The sequence below is a fragment of the Hemicordylus capensis genome, chromosome 1, assembly GCF_027244095.1.
Source record: "Hemicordylus capensis ecotype Gifberg chromosome 1, rHemCap1.1.pri, whole genome shotgun sequence".
Classification (NCBI taxonomy): domain Eukaryota; kingdom Metazoa; phylum Chordata; class Lepidosauria; order Squamata; family Cordylidae; genus Hemicordylus; species Hemicordylus capensis.
This window is the reverse complement of record NC_069657.1, coordinates 381,731,787-381,746,371: the sequence shown is the minus strand read 5'-3', so window position 1 is coordinate 381,746,371 and position 14,585 is coordinate 381,731,787. Positions and strand designations below refer to the sequence as shown.

The window sequence follows — 14,585 nt, the reverse complement described above, 5'->3', positions numbered from 1 at the left end:
CCATCAGGCTGACCAAGGCAGACTTAACCCCATAGCCTGCTCTAAAGCCAGTTTGAAATGGGTCTAGATAATCGGTTTCCTCCAGAACTGCCTGGAACTGGTTAGCCACCACTCTCTCAATCACCTTGCCTAACCATGGGAGATTGGAGACTGGCCTATAACTATTCATCCAAGGTGATCCAGGGAAGGCTTCTTAAGAAGTGGTCTAATCATTGCCTCTTTCAAACAAGGAGGCATCCTACCCTCCCTCAGCAATTTGTTAATATTAACTAGGCCATCTCCAACAATTTCCCTGCTAGGTAGAAGCAGCCAAGTCGGGCCAGGATCCAGAGAACAAATGCTAGGCTGCACCACACCAAGCAGCTTGTCCATGTCATCAGGCATCACAGATTGAAACTGATCGAATCTAATACTGCAAGAGGGATTGCTGGACACCATCTTAATAGACTCTGCAGAAATAGTGGAAACTACTTATTTCCTTTCTGATTGCTGCTACAATAACCTGTCAGGAACTGCACTCCTCGAATCGGACTGGTTCTTCTCTCTACTGAGACAAAAACTGATAACTTGATAATTGATAAATTGATAAAATTGATAAGAGAAGCCAGTCACTTCTCTCTCAGCCTAACCTACTTCACAGGGTTGTTGTGAAAGAGAAACTCAAGTATGTAGTACACCACTCTGGGCTCCTTGGAGGGACAGCGGGATATAAATGTATAACAACAACAACAACAACTTAAGCAGCAATTTAAAAAAGCTAAATGCAAAGATAATAGCACACGGGGTGCCTTTTTGTTGTTGGCCAAGCACAGTGTGAATGTGGTACTTAATATAGATGCCTTGACTGTTGTTGCAGGTGTTAGAAGCATGCACAGTACAGATATCCAGTGGTCAGCTATTCTGAGTTGGGGTTATGCTGACAATATCTTAAGACTAAAAAGCAAACAAAGTGAACCACCAGTTAACTTTATACAGAGCTCACAGTTTCATCAGGTAAAGGTCTTTTAACTCTCCTCTCTCAAAAGTAATTTTTTGACTGTAGAATGCAGTGTTTAAAAAATGGCAAAAGTTAATAGGATTAGTCTGTTGCTGTAAAAACACATAATATTGTGCCACCTTAAAAACAATAAATATTGTGGCATTATTTTTTATAGCCCACTTTGTCACATTTATTTTATCTGTTGGCAGATTTGTAAGCAGTGATGCCAGAATGCCACTCACTGTACATCTCACTTAGGGCCTTTTAGCCTCACTCTTTACAATATTTTTTCTTTGTACCTGTATATGTATATCTTCCAGAGTGTCTGTAATCCATGGAAGCTTATGCCACAATAAATTTGTTGTTATGATACTTGCTAGGACTCAATAGTGGACACCAATGAACTTGCTTGGGAAACTTATATTTTGAAGCTGAGGGGAATCCTCAAGTGCTAGGGGAAGCCATTTTCCCTACCACAACCAACTCTGACCAGTAGGAGAAACAACTAATTGAGTGAACCTAGAAATACTAGCATTAAACCAGTAAGCATGAGTAACCTCACATCAGATTTGGACAGTGGAGCATCATTTTACAGTACCTCAGAGGGGCAGACAGAGATGAGAACAAGGACTGGGGGGAGGGGGCAGGGAGCAAAAACACGAAAGACAGGTTTTCAGTGTTGGTTGTGGCGGCAAGATCCATAGAAAACAAAGAGAGTGGGGCTGACTTAGTTGTACCACTGCAGGTAAAATGAAAAGTTAGCAAGGGGGCGGGGGGGGGCAGGAGAACACAAAGGTGAGACTGCACTGTTCTGGCTTTAGCACATCACATTCAAACTGTCACCAAGAGTTACATAGGAAACTGCCATATACCAAGTCAGACCATTGGTCCATCCAGCTCAGTATTGTCTATAGTATAGGCTGGCAGCGGCTTCTCTAAGGTTGCAGGCAGGAATCTCTCTCAGCCCTATCTTGGAGATGCCAGGGAGGGAACTTGGAACCTTCTACATGTAAGCATGCAGGTGCTGTTCCCAGAGCAGCGCCATTCCCTTAGGAATCTTACAGTGCTCACACATGTAGTCTCCCTTTCATATGCAACCAGGTGGACCTACTTAGCAAGGATAAAAGTCATGCTTGCTACCACAAGACCAACTCTGACTGCATTAGGCTGATTGCTCTGACTGCATTAGGGTTTAGATGGCTGGACTGCTGGAACCTTGCCTTTGTCCCAGGACTCTTGTTTGTTATGTATGGAGATATAGTCCCAACCAAAATGCAGGAGCAGGAGCTTCCTTCCCAGTCTCCAAAACAAAATACCCCTGTCTATAGGTCTGTCTCTTTGTGCCAGAAATGAAAGCTGATTCTGCTGGCACAAGTCTTGGTTCACACAGCAGTTTGCTTGGGCACAGGAGAAAACCAAATTCTCAAAGTAGAGGGGGACTTCCTGGTAGCACTGTGACTCTTTAAGTTGCCATAAAGACCCTCTTTAGTTCATGTCTCCTTTTTCTAGCTCCCTCATTTGCCTCTTGATTATTTACATGCAAACATAAGTGCAAACTTGGATGTGGACATCCCTTTCTAGGCACTCACAAAGAAAGGGACTATTCACTTGAGTTAGCCCATTAGAAAGCAATTGTTCACAAAGGTAGCTGTTTCTGTATCAGTACTCGTGAATAGATTATTCAGAAAAGATAAAGTGATCCAGAAAATCCATCTATGTGCTGACTTTTTCATTTTCATTTTTGAACAGCGGCTTTACTTTTGCAGCTTTGGAAGCTTGTACTGGCACCCCTACACGTTTGACGCATCTTCCTAAGTGGCACAGAGTAGTGCTTTCAAATTATGAAAGCAAGGAGCCCTGCTGTGCACATGAATCACTTGCTTGGTAGACTTGCACCCTAATTAACCACTTGTAGGTTTCTCTGTGGTTAAGAGAACTTTAGTTATTACACTTCCAAATGACTGATAAAAGAGCTATAGAACTAAAAAACCAAAGAGGTGGTTTTTGTTGAAAATGTTGTGCAGCATATAAGCTGCCTTGAAGGTTCTTTGAGCCAAACAGTAGGATTATAACAGTAACAGTAGTAGTAGTAGTAGTACTAATGTCTCTTTCTTTTCTTTAAGGTAACAAGTTGTGCTTGGGTGCCAGACAGCTGTCAGCTTTTTACAGGCAGTAGATGTGGGGTCATCACAGCATATATGAACAGGTTCACTATTAGTACAGTAAGTAAATGAGAGAGAAACCATAACTACATAAGAGCCTGACTGCATAAACTTTTTATTGATCTCTCTTCTGTGCTCTCTTCTCTTCCCCCCCCCCCCCGCCCAGCTGAATCCTAAAACAGAGAAGTGTCTACTAGATCAGATTCCACACCCTGCCAAATAATTTAAATCCAATCAGGTTTCTGAATGGGCTCTTCATTCTAACAAGAAGAATTTGCTTATAATTGCTTGAATTGCAACATGCTCCTGTTGTTGTTTATGGGTTTGCTAGCATATGTGATTAAGTCTTCTTTCATATTCGCTATAAAGCAGCTGTGGTAATTTCCAAATTCAACATGAGGGGGTCATTAATCTTTCCGCTTCTCTGTTGTTTTCCTAACTTGAATGCCCTCTCAGCTACTATTAGCCTCACAGTAGGGAGAAAAAAATTAAGCCAAGGCACCCCCCCTCCCCCATTTCAGGATTAATAGCAGCTTGTGGGGGGAATCTAGATCAAGAACATGACTGGGAGGGGGAAGGGTTAATCCCCCCACCCCCATGTTGCTGCGCTGTTTAGATTTGTATGTTCCATAATATTTTTTAAGAAGTCGGGAGATTGCACGTGGAGTTTGGCCCCTTACTTATAGCTTGTCTATTTTTTTAAGGGGTTGTGTGAATTTAAATGGGTGGTAATTTTCATGCTTGGCAAAGATATGAACACCTGAAATGAACTGTTCGTGGGAAGACATTATTTATGCATCGGGTCTAGGTTTCTTTCACTGAAACTAATATTGGTTTAAAAATTCCAGTTGATGTTAATTTGTGTGAAGTTAATCTCTTGGACCTGTGCTCATCACTCAGAGCAGCTTCTCTTGTTAAGTTTGGGTAAATGAGTAGCATATGGGTTTGTATCCAGTCTATAAATACACTGAGTAGCAGCATTCCTCTCCTTGCTATATATCTCACTGTAGAACTAGACCATCTTTGTGGGAGCCCCATAGCTCTGGCATTTCCAAAAACTGCAGGCAGCAGGCAGTGCAACTTCTGTGTTTAGTCAGCTGCTTGAGACAAGGCCATATGGTGTGACAACAGATTCACTGGCATCTGTTCATGATTCTGTTCCCAGCTGAGTGTAAAAGGTTTAGGGGAACAGTTTGATTGTATGCAGTTTAAGAAGTATTAAGCCAAATGTATGTTTGTACGTACATACGTGTGTGACTGCAGTACACTGGATTTCTAAGCACTTTGCATGGCTATTTCTACCCATTATACCAGAGTGATAATATGCCTAAAATGCCAATGTAGTGTTGTTATGTGTGACACTACGTGGGTGCAATAGACCATTCACACACCAAAGCTTATCTACTGGTTTCATTAGGTGCTGTCAAGTCGGTGTCAACTCTTAGCGCCCACATAGATAGATTCTCTCCAGGATGATCTGTGTTCAACTTGGCTTTTAAGGTCTCTCAGTGGTGCGTTCATTGTTAGCATAATCAAGTCCATCCACCTTGCTGCTGGTCGTCCTCTTCTCTTTCCTTCATCTTTCCCCCCAGTATTATGGACTTCTTGAGAGAACTGGAACTTCGCCATAATGTGTCCAAATCTATCCATGTGGTTTTCTTGGTAAAATACAGGAGTGGTTTACCATTGCCTTCTCCCTCACAGTATGAAATGATGACTTTGTTGTTGTCGCTGAAGTGATCATCTACCTCCAGCATCTTCCTATATTGCTGCTGCCCAATATAGGTGCCTGCTTGCTTTAGCTGGGCAGCTGGGATGACCTTCGCACTTTGGGTGACCCTACTGGTAGTATACCTCCTGGCGTACTTTGCTCATCCCTCACAGGAACACACACACACACACACACACACACCACTGTCATGATGAGGCAGCATAGCAGGACTTGTACTGGTACAGGAAACTGGTACAGGAAACCATAAGACAGAAACATTAGGGAGACAGGTCTGTTTGTTCAAATTCTGTTGGAGTCTAGTGAGACAAACTTCTGCAGTTCTAACAATACATTGCTGTGACTAGCATATCTGGAAAAAACTGTTAGTTATTGTCTGTCACCTCTGCCTTCTATTTCTGCCAGCTTCTTTTATGACAATTCTGCATTTTAATTAGCTCTCTAGCTTCTAAGAGAAAATAAGGTGAAACGAAATAGTAATAACTTTAGATAAAGTTTTTTCCTAAATCCCAGCCAGCTTTCCTTCGCTTCACAACTTATTTTTAGGTGTGCCAATGTAAAGGGTGCATCCACTTGAGAATTGCTCACGTAACAAGTGTGCTGCAAAACAAGACAGCTGTATAGAGCTTCTGCCTGTGCCAATATCATGTGAACGAGATGAAGAAACTACCTTTCATAGTCAATACCATGCTACCAATTGTTTGTCAGCCATGTGCTTATAGTCTTGTTGATTTTTTTGTTTAAAGAAAAGTGATGCGAATGCTCTTGACTGGACTTTGAGCAGTCCACACATTGTTTCCTTTTTAACTACCAAAATTTACAGAATAAAAACCGTAGAATAGCACACACTGATTAAAATGAAAGTAATTAGTAAAACATGTATACCTTCAACATTAGTCTCAAATCCCATTTGCACTGCAATAAATTGTGCCCTTCATTCAGTATGTTGGACTTTATTATTATCTTGTTTTTCCCCCCAGCCTTCTGAAATAGAAATGGAATCTCAAGTGCATCTGTATGGCCACACTGCAGAGATTACTAGCTTGTTTGTCTGCAAACCCTACAGTATAATGATAAGTGTAAGCAAAGATGGAACCTGCATCATATGGGATTTGAACAGGTACAAATATCTCTGAATATCTCCTCTTGCTTTTTCAGCTATCTCTAGTTTCTAAATGTTAAATACTAATATAGTCCAAGATTACTTTTTTGTGATCATTGGTCTTTAAAAAAAATTATTAAGCTGTACTATCCCTGCTAATTGGGCAAAAATGCACCCATTAAAGTGGTGGTTCTCTAATATTTAACAGGGGAGATCAATTGTCCTTAGTCACCCCAACATAAACACCCCCCAGTGGTTGTCGTGCATGCGCACATTGTGAGTCCTCTGGGGCAGGGGACCATTTTCTCACTTCATTTGCTATGTAAACAACTTTTAACTCTCTTGTTCAGAGAGTTTATAAAAACAATATAAATACAAAAGGAGTATATAAATAGTCTTAATATCTGTCCCACCCTTACAATACAATATAAACATATGGTAATATTTCATCAGTTATTCAAAACTGAAGTTATGTGCATTAAAAAGAGCTACCACTAATGTTGAAAGCTAATCTTTGGATCCTTTAAACTGATTCTTACAGGCTGTGCTACGTGCAAAGCCTTGCTGGACACAAAAGCCCTGTGACGGCAGTGTCTGCTAGTGAAACAACAGGTGACGTTGCAACAGTTTGTGATTCAGGTAGGTACCTTATTAAGCGCAAACATTGTCTTGCAATCTTAATACCCAAATTGTGGACTTGTTGCTACTTCATGTAAAAGCTGCAGAATAAGCACAATAACACCCTTTTATTGAGCGTTATTTTTTTGATTCTGGTAGTGTAGATATGAGAGATTTAAAATAATAAAATCACCATTGGGCCAACTGGAAATGTGGTTGATCATTGTCTATACTGAGAACAAGTTGATTTACTAATATCTTGAATTTCAGAGACAAAGTTGTAAAATCACAAAACTCTTAGCATTTCAAATATTTGATATATTTGCTAGTGGGCAGGTGAGTGGTCAGAATGTTGTAATGACCCAAAATCTTTGCCCAGTCCATTATCCATATATTTTATTATTTATTATTATTATTTTTTACATTTATATCCCGCTTTTCATCCAAGGAGCCCAGAGCGGTGTACTGCATACTTGAGTTTCTGCTCACAACAACCCTGTGAAGTAGGTTAGGCTGAGAGAGAAGTGACTGGCCCAGAGTCACCCAGCAAGTATCATGGCTGAATGGGGATTTGAACTTGGGTCTCCCCGGTCCTAGTCCAGCACTAACCACTACACCACGCTGGTACCTAGATTGTTGTGAATAACATATTAATTCAATGAATGAATAACATAGATTCCATGAACAGCAGGGACCAGGAGGTTCAAGGCTGAGGTTCTTACTGGAATGCAGCAGCAGAGACTGGCCCAATGAGTTGTGGTGGAATGGGGAGGCCTGCAAAGTTTCCCTATGTGTGTGTAGACTACCATGCATCCCTCTGAATTTCAACCATCATGCTCACTAGGCAAGTTCACAGGTGAAATGAGGGCATATTATAAACTCTGTGTGCATATGCATGCACACACGTTATCTTTGTGGCCTTTTAAAGATTTAGTAGTTAATCAAGCTCTTAAGGGGGCTGAATTCTCTGAAGTTCATTATGGTCCTGGCATCAGATTTGTTATCCAGGATATTATATCATGAAAACTCCTAAAGGGGGAATACAAGCTAATATTGTTTTTGTTAAAATTATCTCACCTTCTTGTCCCCCGATACGAAATAATTGGAAGCATGGAGGCGGCATTAAAGAGTTCATTAACTACAGATGCAAAATGGACAGATAGAAGTGCTGCTCTATTGCGTTTTGAAACAGATTTGAATATGGAGCAAAGGTAAAAGGGAAGGATCCAGAAGAAAGTGTCGATTATCTGTAGCTCTTTGAAAGTTAGTGTAGATCTCTCAAGACGAAAGTGATTCCTCAGTCTCCAAAAGCCTAGAAAGATAGATTAATTTAAAAAAAAAACCAAACACTGTTCTGTTTGCCTTTAATTTCTGCTCTTCATATTGAGCTAGAAGTAAAAACTTCTGTCATTGGAGCACTTATACGTAAACTGGGAGTAGGGGCAGACAGGAATATTGTCTTACATTGGTAGTTATCTCTTTTAATCACAAGATACAGAGAACCCTCATTCTGTCTACCTTTACTTTAAACTGAAACCTTTACTATAAATGGAATGCACAACACTTTGCCTTCTATGAGGACCTCATCTGAAGCTGTCAGGCTTTTGTTAGTATTTGTGTGTGTGTATTTGCTTTACTGCATTAGACCTAAGCTTTCTAGTCCAGAATTCTGTCACCAACCTTACACTTCTAGAATACTCACAAGCAAGGCATTGTGGTGATGGTTTTTCTCTGGTTAAGAACATAAGAACAGCCCTGCTGGATCAGGACCATGGCCCATCTAGTCCAACATCCTGTTTCACACAGTGGCCCATCAGATGCCACTGAAAGCCGACAGACAGGAGTTGAAGGCGTGCAACTTTCCTGCCTCTGAGCCTGGAGGTGACCTATAGCCCTCCAACTGGTAGCAGTTGATAGACCTCTCTTCCATGAAGTTATCCAAACCCCTCTTAAAGCCATCCAGGTAGTTGGCTGTCACCACATCCTTTGGCAGAGAATTCCATAGGTTGGTTATGTGTTGTATGAAAAAGTACTTCCATTCGTTGGTCTTAAATTTTGTTGCAATCAATTTCATGGGATGACCCCTGGTTCTAGAGTTATGTAAGAAGGAGAAGAATTTCTCTCTATTCACTTTCTCCACTCCATGCATGATTTTATAGACCTCTGTCATGTCGCCCTGCAGTCGTCTTTTTTCTAAATTTAAAAGCCCCAGGTGTTGTAGTCTTGCCTCATAAGAAAGGTGCTCCAGGCCCCTAATTGTCTTAGTTGCCCTCTTCTGCACCTTTTCCAGTTCTACAAGATGTGGTGACCAGAATTGTTCACAGTATTCCAAGTGTGGCTGCACCATAGTTTTGTATAAGGGCATTATAATATTAGCAGTTTTATTTTCAATCCCCTTTCTGATGATCCCTAGCATGGAACTGGCCTTTTTAACAGCTGCCGCACATTGAGTTGACATTTCCAATGAGCTGTCCACCACGACCCTAAGATCCCTCTCCTGGTCATTCTCTGACAGCTCAGATCCCATCAGCGTATACTTGAAGTTGGAGTTTTTCGTCCCAATATGCATCACTTTACACTTGACAACATTGAACCGTATTTGCCATTTTATCGCCCACTTCCCAAGTCTGGAGAGATCCTTTTGGAGCTCCTCACAATCCGTTTTGGATTTCACTATGCAAAAGAGTTTGGTATCATCTGCAAATTTGGCCACCTTGCTGTTTACCCCTACTTCTAGATCATTTATCAATAAATTAAAAAGCACAGTTCCCAGTACAGATCCCTGGGGGACCCCACTTCTTACTTCCCTCCATTGTGAAAACTCTCCATTTATACCTACCCTCTGTTTCCTGTCCTTCAACCAGTTAGCAATCCACATATGTACTTGTCCCCTTATCCCATGACTGCTAAGTTTCCTCAGGAGTCTTTGATGAGGAACTCTGTCAAAAGCTTTTTGGAAGTCCAGGTATACTATGTCAACTGGATCACCTTGATCCACACACTTGTTGACACTCTCAAAGAACTCCAAAGGGTTGGGGAGGCAAGATTTCCTTTTGCAGAAACCATGCTGGTTCTCTCCCAGCAGGGCCTGTTCTTCTATGTGCTGTGTTTGTGGAGATTCAGTTCTGCTCTTGTGATTGATTGATTAATACAAGTATAATTAATTATATTTGTACACTGCCTACACTTCTGTCTCTAGGCAGTTTACAGCCACATAAAAAACATTAAAACAATTTAAAACCACAAGTCTAACAATTTAACAATTAAAACAATTTAAAACCACAAGTCTAAGTTAAAAGCTTGGGTGAAAATATGTGTCCTCAGGGACTGGCTGGCCTGGGGGTGCAGGACTCCTTAGTCTTATGAAAGTGGGTCAGTGGAAGGAAGCTCCCTGTTATTCTGAGGCCGTGAGCAGTTGCTTTTGCCACACAGGTGGAGGGTCCTCTCAGGACACCCCCCCTCCCCCCGGCCCTAATTGCATTGATCATCATGACTTTTGGTGAAGTGTGGATTCCTGCAGAGGTCTGCTGCTGTATATTGTGTTGCAGTCAGCCTCTGAGAGCAGCCTGCCCAGGACAGAAGCACTCACTCAGGAGGCCGGTTGTGTAGTGCATGCCTGGGGCTCAGGGCTGTTCTCAGCAGCTGTCCTCCTTGGGCGCTCCTACCAGTAAAGCACAGGTCTCCTGAGTGAGTGCTTCTGTCCTGGGCAGGACAGAAGCTGGAGTTGTGTCTTGGACTGCAGCCATCAGTTCGTTCTCCCTCCCCGCCCCAGTTTGTTCTTCCTTGGCGGCCGACGGCTTTCTTATCCCTGCTTGGTGGCCAGCCGCCGCTTCACCTCCTTGCCTGGTGGCCGCCCATCGGCCGGCCTCTAATTCATCGCTTCCACCCCATCGCCACCTTCTTCCCCACCAGCCTCCGCCGCCGTTTTCTTCCTGGCCAGCCGAGCTGCTGCTCACCGGTGTTTTGTTTCCCCACCGGCCGCTGCAGCTGCCGCCATTTTTTTTACCCCTCCCAGCCATCCCTGTCGCTATCCCAAACTCTCGCGAGAGCTGCCATGCATGGGATTAGCAATGGGTACGTATAAGAGAATTATATATAAAGAAGATTATATATAAAGAAGATAACCAGCACCTTGTATTTTGCCTGGAAATATATTGGTAGCCAGCGTAGTTCTTTTAATATAGGAGTAATATCATCTCTTTAAGATGACCCAGAAACCAACCTGGCTGCCGCATTTTGTATCAAAGGCACCAACATTTTAGTGAAGCAGTCCATTCTGTAAGCCTCTGGATATGCTTCTGCTATCCTACAATTCTTCTTTGGCATGTTTTGAAAAACATATAGTGGTGAGGCTGCTCCCATCAAACTGACAGTCTAGCATGAGTATGAAAATGTGGCTGGATAACCCTTCCCTGAGGGGCCCTTGCTCAGACTTGGTTAGAAGGAAATTTCCTGCATTCTCATTTAGGCCATGAGACATTGCCCAGGAAAGAGCTTTCCCCTCAGAAAGCCAGTAGTGTGGGTTGCCTTCCACACATCTTGCAGGTCTGTATTTGAGGGCACTGGAAATATTTGAGATCCCCAAAATTAGTACTGTCAGAGGATGCCATTGGAATTCAGTAGTGTCTTTTGGTATTTGCTTATGATTTGTATTCGTTAATGCTAATGTTGTAGCTTGATAGATTTTTATTACATGTGGGTATTTAGTTTTTCAGGCATACTGCCATAAGGTATTTTTTATAGTTCAGGAGTTGTATATGATTTGACACAGTGTTCTTTTGATCCTCTTACTTGAGTGGCCTTTAGGGTAGTGTATGTTTCATCTTTAATTATGTTCTGATTTTACTAATGTGGTGGTCCTGTTTTGTATTGCAGTCGGAGGTGGCAGTGATCTCAGACTTTGGACAGTGAATGGTGATCTTGTGGGACATGTGCACTGCAGGGAAATTATATGCTCTGTTGCTTTCTCTAACCAGCCTGAAGGCGTCTCCATCAATGTGATTGCTGGAGGGCTTGAAAACGGAGTTGTAAGGTGGGTGGATTTTGGACAGCTTTTGTTTTCAATTATATATGCTGCTTTATCAAAGTTACAGTGCACTCTACAGTGTGTTGTTGTTGTTGTTACATTTATATCCCGCTCTTTGTCCAAGGAGCCCAGAGCGGCGTACTACATACTTGAGTTTCTGCTCACAACAACCCTGTGAAGTAGGTTAGGCTGAGAGAGAAGTGGCTGGCCCAGAGTCACCCAGCTAGTATCATGGCTGAATGGGGATTTGAACTCGGGTCTCCCCGGTCCTAGTCCAGCACTCTAACCACTACACCACATATGGATATGCACTAGTCCTATCATGCATTTTTAAAAAAATTAAACTTTAAATCTTTCCCCAACTTTTCTAGGCATGGAGTGTGCATGTGTCACTTGTTATGGGCATAGTGGGTGTTGGAACACCTTCCCTAAAAGGGAGGCTAAAGTATTTGGTCTTTCTAATATCTTTTTTTTTTTTAATCACTAAGGAAAGGACATGGTAGAGGTTTGTGTAATTATGCATTGTGCGGATAAACTGGATAGAGCTATTTCTTCCTCATGCAACACCAGAACTCTGGGTCACCTGAGTAGATTGGTAGTAGATTCAGGACAGAAAAAAAGAAAGTCCTACTACACAAAATGCATAATTAGCTTATGGAATTCCCTTCCACAAATGGCCACTGGTGTAGATAACATTAAAACTTGTTAAATAAAAATAAATAAATAAAATGGCATTGGAAACATTCATAGGGGATAGTTTTATCAGTAGCTATTAGCCATGACAGCTAAACAGAACTTTCACATTCAGAGGCAGTATCTAAATAGCAGTTGTTGCTTGAGAATGGGAAATGATGGGGAAGGGCTGTTGTCTTCAGCCCCTCTGCCCCCCGGATACAAGGTATTGGATTTGTAGTCTTTTACTCTGACCTGTGTCTCTCTAAAATATGTATATATATTATAGTACAAGATTGTCACTGGGCATAGGCATCTAAGAACAGTGTTGTACTTGGATACTTATGTCCATGACAGTGCCACACTAAAATGTACACATTTTTTAGAGCAACACAGATCATACATCTAAGGGTTAGATTTGCCTTTTCTTTGCAAACACCAGTTTGGACAAAGACTATGGTAGGACATAAAACTATAATGAAAACATGCATCATGATCAGTGGTGGTCCTACAATATTGCCTCTTGGTTTCTGGAAAGTTGATTATGTAGTTGGATTGTAAATGACAGCAATAATCTTTTTTTAAATTGGTGGTTGTATCCAAAGACAGTTAGTCATGACGAAGCATCATTGAAATAAATGAGAGTTGTGATTAATTTAAGTCCTATTAATTTCACTGGGACTTATTTATTTATTTTTATTCGATTTCTATACCGCCCTTCCAAAAATGGCTCAGGGTGGTTTACACAGAGAAATAATAAATAAATAAGATGGATACCTGTCACCAATGGGCTCACAAACTAAAAAGAAACATAAGATAGACACTGGCAACAGGCACAGGAGGTACTGTGCTGGGGGTGGATAGGGCCAGTTACTCTCTCCCTGCTAAATAAAAGAGAACCATCATGTTAAAAGGTGCCTCTTTGCCAAGTTAACAGGGGTTATGACTAACTTTCTTTGGATAGAACCCATGGTGCTTATGCTAACTTTATTTTGTGATATGAGCCACTCTGCGAGTTTTTAAACTGGAGAATGGCATATAAATATTTTGAATAAAATGTTTAAAATCTATCTTTTTCTTAGACTGTGGAGCACGTGGGATTTGAAACCTGTGCGGGAAATTACATTTCTGAAATCAAACAAACCAATTGTGAGGTAAAGATTTCTTCATATTGTAATGTATAGTAATTAGGGATGTGCACGAACCGGGCTGTTCAAAGGTGGCGGGGGGTTGCACTTTAAGAGCAGGGGAGGGTACACTTACGCCTCCTTCCACTTTCCCCCCACCACCGCCTGGTTTTCCTCAAGTCTTACGGGGCAGAAGTGTGCCGCTCCGTTTGCTCTTCGGCTGGAAGTAGGTGGCGTGCAGGTGCATGTGGCAAGCGCCCACGCATCGGGCACACGCACTCCAGTTACCTCCGGCCACTTTTGGCTGAAGAGAGAATGGGGTAGCAGGGAAGTACGCTGCCGCCCCATAGGACTTGAGGAAAACGAGGTGCTGGCAGGGGAAAAGTGGAGGGAGGGGTAACTGCACCCTCCCCTGCCCTTAAAGTGCAACCCCCCACCGCCTTGGAGCCACCTGGTGTGGTTCCGTGCACATCCCTAATAATAATTACTCTTATTTCTTGTTTTAAAATGCTTTTAGCACATATTAAAACACTTATAATCTACTTTGCTTGTCTTTAGAGCTCGTTTTGCAGATAACTGACATTCTATTATACTTGTGTTGAAATGTCTGTACACATGTACATGTTTTTGTGTGAATGACTGTACCTGCATTCATTTCAAAAATGAACATGGGTACAGCTCTCTCCAGATGGATAGGACAGGGAGGAAGTATACTCTTGTACTGGAATTCAACATAACATACATTACTGCACCTGTGTGCAGATTTGTACCTGTGTATATTGTGCACGGATTGTACTGTATGCGTGCTGAACATAATGTGTGCATAGAACTTTAAAGGATTGTGCTTTGCATTTCATAATTCAGTAGGAATACCTAACATTACATTAATGTTAGTATCCACTGCCTAATGGCTTGGCTGAATACAAGGATAAACTATCCCTGCAATCTTCCTTGTTAAAATACTCAATAGTTGCTACTTCCATCTACTAGGTAGAAGCAGTCTCCTCCTTCTAGCCAAAAGAAATACTATGATGCATCTCTTCATAAAGTGGGTCAGGGCTCATTTTACATCTTGCCTTTAGTAACAGAGTTGTTGCTTCAGTTTAGTTGGTTCTGTACCACCCTGGTAATGTTTAAAATAAAATGACACTATAGAATCGGCCGGCTACC

At 41.8% G+C, this 14,585-nt stretch overlaps 1 protein-coding gene across 3 annotated transcripts in view; it reads left to right on the top strand.

Annotated features, from left to right (window-relative positions):
- LYST (lysosomal trafficking regulator) overlaps positions 1–14,585 on the top strand; it is a 175,395-nt gene that overhangs the window by 156,930 nt on the left and 3,880 nt on the right. For all 3 annotated transcript variants that reach the window (XM_053299902.1, XM_053299913.1, XM_053299907.1), the window contains 6 exons: positions 857–993; positions 3,103–3,201; positions 5,851–5,990; positions 6,514–6,611; positions 11,466–11,622; positions 13,371–13,442. In XM_053299902.1, the coding sequence (XP_053155877.1) occupies positions 857–993; positions 3,103–3,201; positions 5,851–5,990; positions 6,514–6,611; positions 11,466–11,622; positions 13,371–13,442 (703 nt within the window). The remainder of the gene's footprint in view (positions 1–856; positions 994–3,102; positions 3,202–5,850; positions 5,991–6,513; positions 6,612–11,465; positions 11,623–13,370; positions 13,443–14,585) is intronic.